The following is a 16,129-nucleotide window of genomic DNA, read 5'->3' on the forward strand; positions in this document are numbered from 1 at the left end:
GGGGCGGGCCTGGGCCTCCCTTGCACAGAGCCAGGGAGCGGCTGGAGAAAGAGGGAGCTCCACCTCCCATTTGCCCAAGCCAGGGCGCCGTTGATTGACAGCCCGGGCGAGCTATGGCGGAGGCAGCTGCGGCGGCTGGGAGCGGCGGGGGCGAAACTTCGCTGAGGCGAGGAGCCGCGGCAGCCCCGAGAACGCCCAGCATGGAGTAAGGCGCGCGGGAACGCCCGTGGCCCGGATCCCCCTCGCTGCCGCCGCCGCGTCCTCCTCCTCTTCGGCGGGGCTTCTTGCTCCGGCGCTCCCTTTCTCCTCCTCGCGTTCTTTCTTTCTTTCTCCTCGCTGAGAAGAGGGAGGCGGGCAGGCGAGGAAGGGGGGCCGGGCTGGGTGTATTATTTTCTCCCCCCCCCCCCCGTCTCCTCTCCGGAGGGAAGGCGGCCCCAGGCTGGCGGGGAAATGCATTTCCTGCAGCCGGACAAAACTGCAGCCGCAGCAGGAGCAGCAAAAGCCCAGTGCAGCCAATATGGCTGCGCGCGGCTGCTGGGGCTCCTGAAAGGAGGCGCTCGGAGGAGCTGAAGCCGCCTTACCCCCCCCCCCCCTTTGGGCAGAAGCGCCCCCGCCCCTTAGGAAAGCCCGGGCGGCCGTGAAGTTGGCTTGGAGGCGGCGGCGATGGAGCGGGGCGTCGGGCGCCCCCCGAGGGGCCGGTGAAAGCGGCTCCGGCAACTCAGTGGGAAGAGAGGCAGAAAGTATTGGGGGGGGGGGTAGAGAGCGGGGCGGGCGGAGCTGCTGAGGGAAGCGGGGAGAGGAGGCTGCCTGGCGAGCAACAGTGCTTTCGCCTGGCGCCCGAACTTGTGCCGGCGTAGGGCGCGGGGCTGCGGCGCCGGCTCCCACCCCCTGCGAGTCCCCGAAGCGGCGGCAGGAGAGAGCCGGCGGCGGAGCCCCTGGGGCCGTGGAGCGGGCAGAACGCGCCAGAGGTGTCGGCGCTGGTCCCATTGTCTGGCGAGGGGAAGCGAAGCGAAGTTGCGGCTGTGTGTGTGAGGCGGGGCCAGTGGTGAGGGGACGAAGGGAAGCCAGCTGAGGGGGGCAGCCGCCAGACTCCGCGCATCTCCCTGCCTGGCGCGCCCGGGCTGGGGCGCCGCGCCTGGGGCGGCTGCCATGGAGCCCAAGCACAAGGAGCTGCTGGCCCAGTGTCACCAGAGCCTGGCCCAGGCCATGACCGAGGTGGACCGGGTGGTGGAGCTGCTGGAGGCGGCCGGCGCCCTCGGCCCTCACGACTTGCACCAGCTCCGCGAAGCCGGGCTCAGCCCGCCAGCGGGAGGAGGAGGAGGAGAAGCGGGCGGCGGGGAGAGAGGAGCCGCCGCCGGCAGCGCCTGCAAGGCCGAGCTGCTCATCCAGCTGCTGCTGGCCAAGGAGCGGGACCATTTCCAGGACCTGCGCGTGGCCCTGGAGAAGACGCAGCCCCACCTGCTCGCCATCCTTTACCTGAACAACGGCGCGGCCGGCGCGCAGCCCGGAGACACGGCGGGTGAGTGGGGAGGGGAGGCGGTGACAGTTACCCCGGCGAGGGTTGAGGCGCGGCTGTGGCTCTCAAGGCGATTTACAGCGCCGTTAAAATGCCAACAAGTGTTTAAAAACAAACTGGAGGGGGGACACTTCTAGCAGCAACGACCCCCCTCTTCCTCAAAAGCTACAACTAAAATGATTTTGCAGGCTACTGTTCATTATGTGTAAAGAGAAATCATATAAACTGGTAGGGTGATACTTTTGTGGGTTGTTTTGCTTGGGAATATTAAGTTCTGCTTAAATTTGTACAAGGGTTTGTGTATTGTAGAAGTCTTCATCAGGCAAAGCTGGGTTAAGGTATCGGAAGGTAGCACCGGAGCAGGTAAAAGTTTCCACCCATGACGATGGGCGGCATCTTTTCCAACCACTTCTTGAACATCAGTTTGACAGGCCCTCTTCAAATGAAAAAATGAGCCCATAGTTGAGGTCTTCTGTGTGAAATCTTGTGCATCAGAATTTGCACATCCAGATGGTAAACAACTGTGTGTGTGTTTTTACATGGGGAGTTGTGGTGTCCAGCAGCATGGATACCACAAGTGGCTGGGCAGCTCAGAAGCTGCCTAGCTGTCACTGCTCTGATCATTTGACTCACTGCAGACTTGCTAAGAAGGTTGGCTGGTCCTGGTTTGTCACTGTGATAAATTGGAAGAGTTGTCTGCTCAGGTTGTAGAAAAGTCAGCTTGTAAATATTGCGAAATGATCTGCGTGTACCAACAGTTGGGCAGAGAAACTTGTTACCTGGAGAAGTTGTGGGATCTCAAAAGCCTTTCAAGAAGGCAGCGGCTGAACTTTTCCAATCTAATTGGGAATGGCTTTAAACCTAGATGAGTTTCCTGTTGGTAGGGGTTGGCCTGAGATGACCCCTCGCACTGCACTGCATTGACCCTATTGATAGAGTACAGAGGAAAACAGATCAGTAAGGGATGTAGTGCAAACTAAGTGATTTTGTATCATTGTTGGGAAGGTGGGTGCTAACTAAATGTTGCTTTAGGCAGTGGCTGTTAGGATTTATTGAGCAATTTCATACCTGAGCAGATTCTTGAGAAGCATAATCATGAATACATTTTGGGAAATTCACATTCTTGGGAATGAGGAAAAAATACTGTGGCTCCTGAATGCATTTTGGAACAACAGTGTACAGGTGATGGACAACCTGCCCATGGCACCTGCTGGAATTAACCTAGTAGGCACATTTGGGTATCGTAGCAAGCTATAATTAAACTTCTGTTGGGCACAAACACAGTTTGTTGCTTGTAGATACCTCTCACCTCCCTCCTTGACCCATGTCATCTTGATGGAATTCTTTCTGGTTTGATCAAACTACGGTTTGTCATGACCTCCCAAAGCAGGAGCATTAGCAAATTGAAGTTTGTTTCTCCTCCCCAAACCCAGAATTACAAACCTTTGGTAAATCCCAATTTATATTTGGGGCGGGGGGTGGGGTGGGGGGAGAAGACAGCTCCAGTTTGCTGAGACATCTGTACGTGGTCAGCAATGCGATCACATAGGGAAGCTTTCAATCAACTTGGAGAGCAGTTGCAGCTTATTGTCTGAATATTGTCCGGATATCAGGCTTGTGTTTTGCATATATTGTCTGAACTTGGCTGGTATTTCCCAAACTCTTGATAATTGAACTACAGGATTTGTATGAGTTTTCTGTCTTAAAATTGGAGACGTTCTGATGCCCGAACAAGCTTCTTTTTAGAGTGTGTGAAATGGCAATTTTCCTCCCTGGGCAGGAATGCTGCCATGTCTCTGCATCAGAGTGATTGTGTGATCTGGAAGTACCCATTCCCCGAAGACGATAATTGAAAGACCACAGCTTTGAATTATTTAGTGGGTCTGTCGAGTGGGTACTTTGGGCTCAAAAGAACTGTCAGTTACTTTATTTGTTTTTCACGTTACCTGACTTGTTTTCACATGGCAGATGTTACGTGACTTATTTCATAGCTTATCTTTGTTTTGGTTTTTACTTTCTGTCTTTTTACCCCTAAATGTGATGTGTTTATGAGGCTTAGCATTCCCTCACTCCAGCACAAAATTCATTCTACTTTCCAAAGCATTTTCCTCCAGTGGAAGACATCTTCTGCAGGAAGAAAGCATCTCTACGAGCCAAACAGATCCATGGGTTTAAAACGGATGTCTCTGCAGTTGGAAATGTATTACAGAAGTAATTCCATGCTTATTTGATTAACACTACTTGATCAAGAATAGGGTGGAAACCTTGAACTGCAAAGTCTTGTGCTCCGTCAAGCACTCCACTGCAGTGGATGATGATCAGCAGTTAAAATCTCAGGGACTAATTGAAAGTGTTGAAGTTGTTGCTGTTCCCGGCTGACTGAACTGGAACAGTCTGACGGAATATGACAACAAGAGTTGACTCTGTATATGGTTAGAATGACAACAGAGCCTTCCTGTTTGAATAGTTTGTTTGGTGGTATGCTGAACAGCTCCAGTGTAGGAAGTGGAGAGGAGTAAGAGAGAGTAGGCTTTTTGCATTACTTGGTTAGGCAGAGGAGACAATACTGGAAAACACAATTGAAGAAACCTTTGTTAATATACTTCTGTGTAGCTTGTCTCAAGAACAGGAACTTCATATTACTTCCCTTTTGGGGCTGGTGTGTCTGTAATGTGGCCTGGTGCACAACATTGTGTGTTCTCATATCCAGGAGAACAGGAATGATTGGTGGGTTCTCCCCATCCTTTAGATTTGTGTGTGCTTCTCTAACCACCTCCTCTCATATGTAAATTTCCCTTCCCTTTTCAGAATGAACCAATGACAGCCAGAGTTTGGAAATCTGTGCGTGTTAAGATCAGTAATGATCACTGTCTAGTTCCAAAAACAAAGATGAGGAGAGAGAAATTCATACTAGGCTGAGAGGAACTTGTGAGCGCATCAGCTTTTTCCCAGTCTCCTAGCTATGGTTTATTCATCGGTCGCCAATCTTGTTTAGCCTGTGGGCATTTTTAGAATTTTGAGAGAGCGTAGTGGGTGTCACCACAAAATAGCTTCCGGCTACAAAATTTTGGCAAATTCCACGCCAGGTGTTGTCTTACCATGGGGGGCAGCTGGTCACACTTGGCAGATGCAGAAGTGTTGCCACCTGGCCTCTTTGAAGCATCTTCCGAACCAAAGAAGCAAAAGAAAGCTGGGATCAGCTCTTGGCTTTGGGGAAAAGATGCTGTTTCCAAAGAAAGGGGAGGGTTTGTTCCCTGTATGGTCTCAGGAAATGGTTTCCAAGCCCAGAGGCGTAAGAATGTCTGTGATCAAGTCAAGGGTGCATAGCTGTGAGTGATACCCCTATTCAGGATGTACTCAGCACTTTATGAGGCAGTAGTATGGTAATGACCTAGAGCTCCTTGTATTTTGAGCTGTTGTAGACTGACTAGGATCTTGGAGTGTGTGTGTGTGTTATGTACCGTCAAGTCACCTTCGACCTATGGTGACCCTGTGAATGAAAGACTTTCAAAGCATCCTGTCATTAACAGACTTGCTCAGATCCTGCAGACTGGAGGGCGTGGCTTCTTTTATGGAGTCAAACCATCTTGTTTTAGGTCTTCCTCTTTTCCTCCTGCTTCCACTTTTCCTATCATTATTAACTTTTCCAGAGAATCTTGTCTTCTCATTATGTGACCAAAGTATGATAGCCTCAGTTTTGTCATTTTAGTTCTAGGGAGAATTCAGCTTTGATCAAGTCTTTCAGATTTGATCTAGTACCCACTTATTTGTCTTTTTGGCTGTCCATGGTATCCGGAAAACTCTCTTCCAGCACCATATTTCAAATGAATCAATTTTCTTCCTGTCAGCTTTCTTCACTGTCCAACTTTCACATCCATACATAATAATGGGGAATACCGTAGTTTGGATTATCTTGATCTTGGGTCCCAGAGAGACATCTTTATTTTTAAGGATCTTCTCTAGCTCTCTCACAGCTGCTCATCCCATTCTCAATCTTCTTCTGATTTCTCCATTGCAGTCTCTCTTCTGGTTGATGATTGAGCCAAGGAATAGAAAATCTGGAACAACTTAAAGTTGACAATGAGGATCTTGGAGACTTAGCTTCAAATCCCCACATTGCCATGGAAGCTTGCTGAGTGAACTGGGACCAGTCACACACACTCAGCCTAACTTACCTTACAGGCTTGTAGTGAAGATGAAATGGAAGAGAGAGGAGCATGATGTGAGCTGCTTTAGGAATTGGGCAGAAAGGTGGAGTACAAATGAAGTAAACTAAAAAAATCAAATAAGATGAGTCTCTTGACCAAAGCAGAAGAGCAGGATTTGCGTTGAGTAGCACCTTAAAGACCCACAAGATTTCCTGGGTATAAGCTTTAAAGAATCAGAGCTTCCTTTCTCAAAGTAACATTGCTAAACGTGTGTGTGTGTGTAACAAGCATATAAGTGAACTAAATTTGCATGTATGTGACTGAATCAACTTGTTTTAACACCTCTCTTAATGAATTATTGTTGGTTGTTCTTCATAAAATGGTGTGCAAAGGTTAATGGAAAACAAATGACACGCCAGGGCTTGATTCAAATCAGTTTATCATATTTATATCTCACCTTTAGTCCAAATAGCTGCAGGTGACAGATATCGTTATCCCAGTTTATCCTTGTAACAATTCTCTGACTTAGGCTAGGTTGAGACTTGTTCAGACTGTGAATGGCACTTGTTGGAGGGTGATGTGTGAAGAAGGAAACTTGAACCTGTGCTGCTTGAGCCGGAGCAGCAGTTTCTGGCAATATCTGACACTTTAGGATTCTTGTTTCATGAAATCCATAGTTACGATAGAAATGGCTTTTGTTGGAGTATCATGTCAGATCTCTGGTTCTCAGCATGAACATCAGCCTACTGTGGTTACTAGGGAAGATACGTTTGACCTCCCTCTCAAAGAGACTCTGCCTGCGTGAGACCTGAAGCTGCTTTACTTAAAAGAAACAGTCATGCAAACACTGCAATCAAGCTTCCATTTGTACGATCCACCAGATCCAATGGTGCCTTTATGAGCACCTGCTGGCGTTATAGAGTCTTCCACTGCTAGCCAAATTGTGTGTGGGCTAAACCTCACTCCCAAAGTTGTATGGAACTGGCACTATAGTAATTCCACTCTGAATTGGTTTTTAGTACTAACAGGCAGGAAAGTATCACTCAGTTCCTGGGTTTCCTTCGTCCAAGGACTGTATACTAGACATGGGCATGAATTGAAATAAGAATCAAATTTTGTATTGAATTGGCCCAACTTGTGTATCGCGAAAACGCGTTTCGTGGGGCCGCATTTTTCATGAAATCTACGACTTTTGGGGCCAATTCGTTCAATTCGTGAACGCTTTGTGATGCCAGACAGACTGGCGTCAATCCATTGATTCCCAAGGCAACATAGGCCCGGAATGTCTGCAGAACTTTTGCTGCCATGGAAATCCCAATCTTAGCCCACATAACCTTGATAGGCAGCTCTCCCTACCAACCTGAGAGCTGAGCAATGTGGGCCTGCGCAAGTTTACCTGCAAACTGTAGTCAGATACTCCTTCCCCTTTCTGTTCCCCTTCTCCGTTTTTAAGAACAGGATGGTGGAGTAGTGGCGGCGGCAGCCTCAGCAGCTCCTTCTGCCACTGCTCACTGCTTGCTGGCTTCAGGAACCCTTCCCTGACACTCTACCTCCCGACTTCTTGCTGCTCTGACATGCCTTCCTGCCCCCAAGCTCCCTGAAGCAGATCCTGAGCAGATCCACTCTGCTCAGCTTTGCCTTTGAGAACTTGGAGGTGGCAGCGGGGAGAGCATGTCAGAGCAGCAGGAGGATGGGAAGGAAAAGTCAGCAAAGAGAACCTGAAGAGAGGAAAACCCAAGCAGATCCACTCCGCTTGACTTTTCTCCCAGCAGCGGCAGAAAGCAGGAGTCCAGGAGGATGGGAGAGAAAAGTCAGCAAAGAGAGCCTGAAAAGAGCTACTTGGAGGGTGGATGGAGGAGAGCCTGTTGAAGTCTCCCTGCGAGTTTGGCATCTCTGGGTATGAAAGGGGCCATTGTAGGCCCCATCACGAACCTAATGAATCATTTCGTGAAATGGGACAATTTTGTGAAAGTTTGTGGTTCGTGGTTCGTGGAATGAGATGAACCACGGAACTCAGGGTCTCTTTTTTCCCAGTTTCATGCCCATCTCTACTGTAGACTATATATTCAGGGCTGTGTTATTTTGAGCCACTTTTCCTATTATGAATGGGTGTACCATAAGCAAAGCTGTAGTTTTCATCTCAGCACTCGCCTTTAACCCTAAGCCGCAAAAGGAATCCTTTTCACTAACGAGTGATCTTTGCCTTGCTGTCCTGCTCCTTTTGATACATGTGCAAAGAGAGCCAGGAGGTGTGGCTCTGCATAAACGTGCTCTCTACACTAGCAGCAGATCTTCCCTAAAAGTAGCAAAAAAAGGCCATCTCTAGGAGCTCGTGATCCTGCAGGAGTGTGTGGGGGTGTCCCACAATGTTACCTGAGCATTCAGACCTATGGTTTGAAGACCTCTGATCCAAGGTGTTAAATTTAATACTGTCGGATAGTCCTTAGTTATGATTGGTGGTCAACCCTTGCCATTCTACCTTCGGTATGAAATCTTTTGATACATAAAGGGTGCATCTACACTTCATGAGTTAAACCAATTGTTAAACTGGTTTAACTATCAAAACTATTTCCAAAAGAAGTCGGAGCATGTGGGGGGTTATTGTTCTGAAAGGATGCTGCTGTGTGTCTCTGTTGGAGAGCTCCAGCCTCCTTGTTGAATGGCTTCTTGGAAGCGAAATCAAAATGTTTTAAACTAGTTCCAGTGTGCCACTTTTAGACCTCATTTAACTGTGTACTCTGTGGAACCCAGTCTACTGTAGTTTGTTGCTGTTGTAAGCAGACAGCTCTGTATTATTTCACTGCAATTCCTAAAGAGGAAAATTGCCCTTTAAATTGTTTTTATTATTAAATCCAAGCAGAACGTTTCTGTTTTTTGTATAGGATAAAAGAAATACATATGTATGGTCCCCATCATATCTGTTTCCATTTGATAAAGCCTGTGGCACATTTCCTCATTGGCTTTTCCTTATTTAGAGTATAGTTAATGAAGGAATTTAGGGCAGACACAATTAATTACAGGCTTGTTTGGCAACAGTCAATCAGCTGCTTGAATACACTTGCTGGAGTATAAAGGGATAAATAATTTGAGTGGACAGGAATCAAAATGGTCAGGCTTTTGCACTTTATTTTTTTTAAAAGTATTATGTAATATAGATATGTACACACAGTATATTGTAAAATTGGTGAGGACTATTATTCTTTGGAGGCTCAAGGTAGTTCTTAACTTTTATTGTACAATTTTACAACTTTTATACATAAGTTAAAGGCAGAGTTCAACAAATCCCAGGTGCCAAGGCACCATAGTGCCTAGAAATTTCATTGTGGCACCTAGTATCTTCAGCAATTGTTTATTGTAAATGCCTGTTGGTGATTCTCAGTAGAAGTACGAACATTATTTAGGTGTGGGCTAGAGGTTAATTTTTTGTTGTTACGACAACCAACATTACCCCATATTTATTTATATGCTACAACATTTTTGTTATAGCTTTAAAAATGACAAATGGGGAAACAAAATTATTGTTTTGTGATAACAATAATTAGAAAGTATGATCATTAAAATATAACCTCCTGAAGGCTGAAAAATAAGACTGGCGCCTAAATTTGGAAGATAGCTCATAAAGCTGAAGAATATTGATCAAGGCCTGAGCTAAGGCATTGCATCTTGAAATCAGTGGGGCTTCCTTCTGAGTAAAGATGCATTGGATTGGGCAGCAGTAATACTGTTCTGCTGCCTCAGTTGCCTTGGTTTCTTTTCACAGTAGGTGGTAAAAGGGGGTTAGAAATTGGCATGCATGCATGAAATTACCATAATTGTTTGGACAGTATTTTGATGAGACGTATGAAACTACTTGTGTGTCCATGAGCGCATGTGTGCATGGACAACTGAGTACCTTGAATTTTAGTGTCCAGGATTTTTGGAGTTCTTGTCCAAGAGCCCCTTCATTGCACTTCCTCTTAACCCAGAAGAAACGGGATGTGCATGGAGTGTTCTCTTATGCTATCGCTGATCTTGGAATGGGGGGAATGCTTGGCCAGTTTTGTCCTGGCAACTGTCCAAAATGGCCATCCTTTGTAGCTGGCCGTAAACTGCCACTCCACTGGGCAGAGTTTGAAACCTTTTTCCACTTAAGTGGCTCTTCCTCCTCTTGCACACAAAGCAGATGCTCCTCATCGAACCAAATCTATGAACTTCTGCTCTAAGCTTATTTTTAGTTGTAAGGATTATCATATCCCAATTCAGACAGCATTTGTTGCTTTTATAACAAATGCAGATCATGTGTGTAAATATGGAACTGAAAACCGACTTCAAGCCATGCCCCCTTTCAGAGTTTGAGGATGACTCAGTGAAGGTAAAAGCAAGAGTTTAAAGAGATGTGTGAGCAAAAGCAGTAACGGTTCTATTGCTCAGAAGCTGTTTATTGTGTCTTAACTACCTGCTAGACAATGGGTTACGAATGACACATTTGCATGGTTACAATTCTTTAAAAAAGCAAATTTAGTAGGAATGTTACAGCCTAGTTTACATGCTTGCTTAGAAATACGGGGCAGATTGCTCAATGGGACTTACTCTCCAGTAAGTGCACACAAGACTGCAGCCTTAATTGCTCTGGCAAAGTCAAATGTAGAGCATGACTTTTAAATTTAAGGCACTGTGTCTGACAACTAGTAGGTCAGCAGTGAAAACCGACAGGAAATTATATTGGATGACAAAGCAAGACATTTTCCCAAAACACAGAAACTCTTGACAAGTCTTTGTTCTGCTGAGTCATGGTGGTATTGCATTGCAGTTACTACCTCATCACTGAATTAAAAATTAACAACTCTGAAGGGTGAAAGCCCAAATCTACTTGTTTTGAATCATGTGTGTCCTTGTAAGACTGAAGGGCAAATTTGGAGTTGCTTTTTTATATCTCTCTCTTGCGCGCGCGCTTGTGCTCTCTCGCGCGCACTCTCTCGCTCTCGCTCTAAAAAATCTTGTTTCACGACTTTAAAAAAGAAATACACCTACGAAATAAATCAGCCTATGGGATGGGTGGAATGTACCACTTACCACTGGCTCCTAGGTGGAAACGAATGCTTCCCTTTCCCTGCACTGAGTTCCTTGAAGAGAGGATGAGAGATGGAGCAGGCACTCTGTCATCAAATGATCATGCGTCACTTGTTGCTCCTTTGGAATTTTGGCAAAGTGTGCATGTCTGTGGCCAGACTGGGCTTTCTTCCAGGTCACCTCGTTATTTTGAGCTTCCATACATACAAGAAAACTGCAGTTTGAAGGTAATTGCCTGATCTCATTTTCTATGTGTTCAACACTCCAGTCCATAGATATAGTGGCTCCGGAAATAGTGCAATGGCCACCTCTGTAGCTTGTCAACTCAAGTGTTATAGTCAGCACAAACGATTGCTTGAACTGTGCTTAAAATCATACAAAATAAAGCAGGAGTCCAGTGATGCTTCTGAGCAGGGTGGATTTGATTTAAATCAAACTGATTTAAATCACGATTTAAATCACGATTTAAATCACTAGTCAGTAAGGCTTGATTTAAATCATAGTTTTCAACATAAAGACTAATTCTTGCTGGTATAACTAATATGCAAGTAGATGAAGATTTTTAGAATAACAACTTTTCATATTAGTTTTACAGTTGTATAAAATATTGATTTTAATACTGTTAGAAACACATTATAGTTAATTTATTGTGAGATGAATTATCCCCAGTTTAGGTTAATCATTCATATTTGGACAACTTTTCTGTTGTACTTTATTGGAAGGAGAAAAATAATCATTACCTTAATAACAATTTAAATAGTTTTATTTATTCAACTGAAACAATAACATTACAGCATATGTTATTTGCTTAAACAAACATCCATGTTTGTTAACTAATTTGGCTAAACAAAATATATATATTTTAAGAAACTTAGACTGTCAGCCCAGCCTACACATGAAGAACTTAAATACTGTCCTCTGTAGCTCAATCGTCATCTTCATCTTCTTCTTTGTTCATAATCTGGAAAAGAAAAACAAGCTTTCCTGCTCTATCGGGTCCGAAACGATTTCTCAATTTAGAATGAATGAGTCCAAAGGAAGAGAATATTCTTTCAACGCCTGCAGAAGCTACTGCTGTTAAAAGTGAAATCATTACTTGAACAGTCTCTAAATCCAAGTGCTTAAGTGACTTCCACCAGTTCACTGGTGTGACTTTCTTTAAAATATCTTCAGCAAACATACATTTCTTGAATGGTTCCCCCTTAGCTCTGAAATTTATTATAGTTGGCATTACAGATGGATGATTGCTGGATACCCATGTCATAGCTAACTCCTCTTCCTCAGCACTTAAGTTTTGACCCTGGTACTGGATATTGACAATATTTGCCAAAAAATGAGCTGGAGACAGTGCTTGTCCCATTCGTTTTTTTAATGCTTGTAATTTAATTCTGTCCATGTGTAGTTCTGTTTTTAAGTGTTCACTCAGTTCCTTCCAAATTTCAGCAGCATCAGCAATAAAACAGCTATTTTTCTGTATTTTGTTTAAAGCTTCAGTGATGGTTTTCAGGATGCTCAGCATATGTTCAACATTTCTCTTAAGCCCACTGTTGAGGATTTTGGCCGTGACAGTGCCATCTATTTTATCTCGATTTTGTTCACAAACTGTCATCAGAATAGGCCAGTTCTTGATATACTGCTCAAAACAGTCCACCACAGAGTTCCATCTAACATCTTGTGGGAGCGTTAGCTTGGTTCCACCCATCCTTTTCAGAGCTGCTGCAGCAAAATGATTGTTACGGAAGTATTTAGCAATTTCAACAACATTAGTCTTTATTTCTGGAACACTTAAGTCTTTGGCTAAGAGGTGCAGCAAATGAGCACTGCAACCATATGTTATTAGCTTTGTATTCCCTTCCTGCTCTTCTAAATTTCTTCTCATCTTGGATACATTTGCAGCATTGTCTGTGACCAAACTGTGTACTAGACATTTGAATTTTTGTTCACATGTTATTATAGCTTTTACTGCCACTTCTTGTAAGTATTCTGCTGTGTGTGCATTTCCTGACGTATCAATTGTTTGTGCAAGGAAGACTTTCCCTTCTTCTGTTGTTATACAAGCACATACAACAGGATCATTGTGGACATTACTCCACCCATCAATACTTAGGTTAACAATTCTACCCTCCAGAGCTGTTGCACATTGCTCCATTTCTCTGTCATACACTTTATCCAGCAGTTTCCCTGCAACATCTGCTCTGCAGGGTGGACTGTATCCTGGTCTCAGTGACTGAACCATATTAATGAAATGTGGGTTCTCAGTCAGTCGGAAAGAAGAGTTCGTTGCATAAACAAACTGGGCAATTTTTTCATCAATTAACTCTTTTTCTAATCTGCTAGTTTTTATCACAAATTTATCTATGGTGGTTCCAGGAGGGAAGGGGTTTTTCTTTCTTTTAGGTGATATACTGTGGGTGTCTGATGATGATGCAAATGAAGCACTATCCGGGATGGATAACTCTGAAATTGTAGAACAGGAGGATGGTGATCTTGAAGGTGGATAGTTTCCAGAATCCTTAATGTTGATGATGAATTCCCCTAAACAAAAAAGTCAATGCTGTTATTTTATTGTTTATACAATTTCTGCTTATTGTACAGCACTGCCCCAAAAGGAATATTTGCTTTTCTTCATAACTGTACCAAATGACAGTAACATGCAGTAATAATAAGAAATATAATTTTGCTCAAACATGACAGTTCAAGGCAGTCTTTAGAAATATGATTCAATAAAAATGTTTACCAACCTGAAGATCCTGCCTGTTCAAATGTGTTTCTTTGGTCATCTTCATCACAGCACTTCTCATGATGTTGCCTCATTCGGGCCACCAGGCCTCGCATTTCTTTGTTGCAGTGTTTGCATTTTGCACGCATGCCTGCCTTACCGACAGGTAAAGGAACTTCATTAAAGTATTCCCAAACTGGGCCTCTTTTACGGCCTGCTGCCATTATAGGTTTTTTCCTCCAAGGAAAGAATGTGATAAACCTCAGGTCATCCACACAAAAGATCCAAAGACTTGTGCAGTATTGTGCTCAAAAAGTTCCACTTTCATTTTGTACTGCTTGCCCCTCCCTCCTCACACTTAGTTTCTTCTTGTGCAGATCTATTCCACTCCAAACAATCAGAAAAATATTGTTTCTATTCACGGAACTTCTTGAAACTTAGCACTGAAGGGGTTGATTCTGTCTTCATAGGTTTGTAGAACAATAGGATTAAGGTCTTTTTCTCAACTCTGTTCATGTTATAACATTTTTGCTGTGAAGAAGAGGCATGTGATCTCTGCTGAGCTGACACAAATTCAGTTTTGAGAACTGCAAAACCAAGCATCTGTGATAATATCTTGTAGGCAGAGAAACTGCCCAATAATCTTACAAAAACCTCTGGAAGAGCATGACATTGTGAATGGATTACCAAAAAAATTAAACATATACAGCCTTATTCTACATAATTAAAAACTAATCTTTATTTCATGATGGAATAACCTTTGGATGGTAATATATTTTCCTCAAAAAGCATTTTATTTTAAAAAATCCGATTTAAATAAAAAAAAATCCAATTTAAATTTAAAAAATCCGATTTAAATAAAATCCGATTTAAATAAAAAATCTGATTTTTTTGATTTTTTTTAAAAAAATCATTGATTTTTATCCACCCTGCTTCTGAGACTACTAACAGTTCATTCTGGTGTAAACTTTTGTGAGCCAGCAACACTCTTCGTCTGAGTCCCTGTTTTGTTTTGCTTGCTATAGACTAACATGGCTGTCCATCTCGAAATACTTTCCAATTATGGTTTCTGAATCTGGCTGGTTGGTTGGCTGATTGCAAACTGCAGTTTGTCAGTTTGGGTACCGTACTAAATCATGGTTTAAGGTGTCTGGTTTCGTGTTATTTAACTGAGCCTTGGGACCTCATTCAAACCACTGCGTTGTCTGGCTGTTCTTTGCCTCCACTGTGCATGATACAAAAGACTGATTTCAAAATCTGGTAGGCTGGGAGAGTCTGGAGCAATTTTGACAAATATTTGTAGCAACCAGAAGTCAGTGGGCATTATATCAAATACCTCAAACATTTTACCTTCCCCAATGACAGTAGTTTGGCTGTATGCCACCAGTGTTAAACCCTGTAGGCTATATTTATTTGAATCCGGGCTGCAGCCATTAGTTCTCAATAGCTTTTATACATACTATGGCATTCAGGTGCAGTTTGAATACAGCAGTTTCCCCATTCATCAAATCATTCCCAAACAGGGCTTAATTACTATGCCATTGGTTGCAGGTCTGCCTTGCCATTCTGTTAATGAATTAATGTGTGTGGGAGCAGAAAATAACTATTCTGCAAATGTTTATGTAAACCAACAGGGACAGGGAGGAGGGGATAAAATTTGTCTAGCTTTACAGTGTGATATGCTTTACAGCATGTGACCAAATACTCACTGGTTTTACACAGCTGAAAATTGCTGCTTCTCAAATCTGGAGGTTGAGAGAGAGGTGCTGAATTTCAGGTGGTTATGTGCATGCATGAAGTTTATGCTTTGTTCATCCAGTTGAGATGCTGCTATTAACTTTGGCTGACCGAGACCTCAGAAGTGAATTCTCAATAGAATAATGCAGGTCAGCTTTTTGGATTCTAACTTTTGAAATAGTCTGAGTCAATTTTAAAAATTAATATGTTCTAGAGCAGTGATCTTGACTGGCAAGTTAGGACCTGCAGCCCAAGCAAAAGCGTCTAGTGGTAGTGATGTCCCTCATCCTTTAAAAAATGTACCGGGTGGTTTGCTTTTTACTGAGAAATGGAGTGCAACCTGATGTCAAGGTCTGTATCTTTTACAGTTGTGTAAAAGAAGGAAACTTTGTAGGGGTAGTACCGGAGCCCTCTCCTCCCTTTCTAGAAACCGAGAGAGTGCCGGTATGATGTAGCGGTTATAGGATCTCGGAGACCCAGGTTTAAATCCCCACTTTGCTATGAAAGTTTGTTGCCCTAATCTTGCAGTCTCAATCTCAGCCACCTCCCAGGGTAGTTGTGAAGATAAAACTAGGAGAACAATGTAAGCCACTTTGGGTCCCTACTGGCTGGAAGGGCGGGGTATAAATTAAATAAATAAGCAAGCCCTGGGGGCGGAAGCAGGAAGGTAGAGATCTTGTGTTGCAAGTTGTAATTAAATAATAATAATAACTATAATTATTAAAAATATTACTATTGTTATTTATAAAGTGGTAAGCTGCAGTACTGCAGCCCAAGCTTTGCTCACGACATGAGTTCGATCTTGGCGGAAGCTGGGTTCAGGCAGCCGGCTCAAGGTTGACTCAGCCTTCCATCCTTCCGAGGTCGGTAAAATGAGTACCCAGTTTCCTGGGGGTAAAGTGTAGATGACTGGGGAAGGCAATGGCAAAACACCCTGTAAAAAGTCTGCCAAGAAAACGT

The 16,129-nt window shown here is 43.8% G+C and overlaps 1 protein-coding gene across 2 annotated transcripts in view; it reads left to right on the forward strand.

Moving 5' to 3' along the window:
- The first annotated feature begins 797 nt into the window (after positions 1–797).
- DLG5 (discs large MAGUK scaffold protein 5) overlaps positions 798–16,129 on the forward strand; it is a 143,147-nt gene continuing 127,815 nt past the window's right edge. For both annotated transcript variants that reach the window (XM_054982910.1, XM_054982911.1), the window contains exon 1: positions 798–1,519. In XM_054982910.1, the coding sequence (XP_054838885.1) occupies positions 1,150–1,519 (370 nt within the window). In that variant the 5' untranslated portion in view covers positions 798–1,149. The remainder of the gene's footprint in view (positions 1,520–16,129) is intronic.

This window comes from Eublepharis macularius, chromosome 6 (genome assembly GCF_028583425.1).
Source record: "Eublepharis macularius isolate TG4126 chromosome 6, MPM_Emac_v1.0, whole genome shotgun sequence".
Taxonomy (NCBI): Eukaryota; Metazoa; Chordata; class Lepidosauria; order Squamata; family Eublepharidae; genus Eublepharis; species Eublepharis macularius.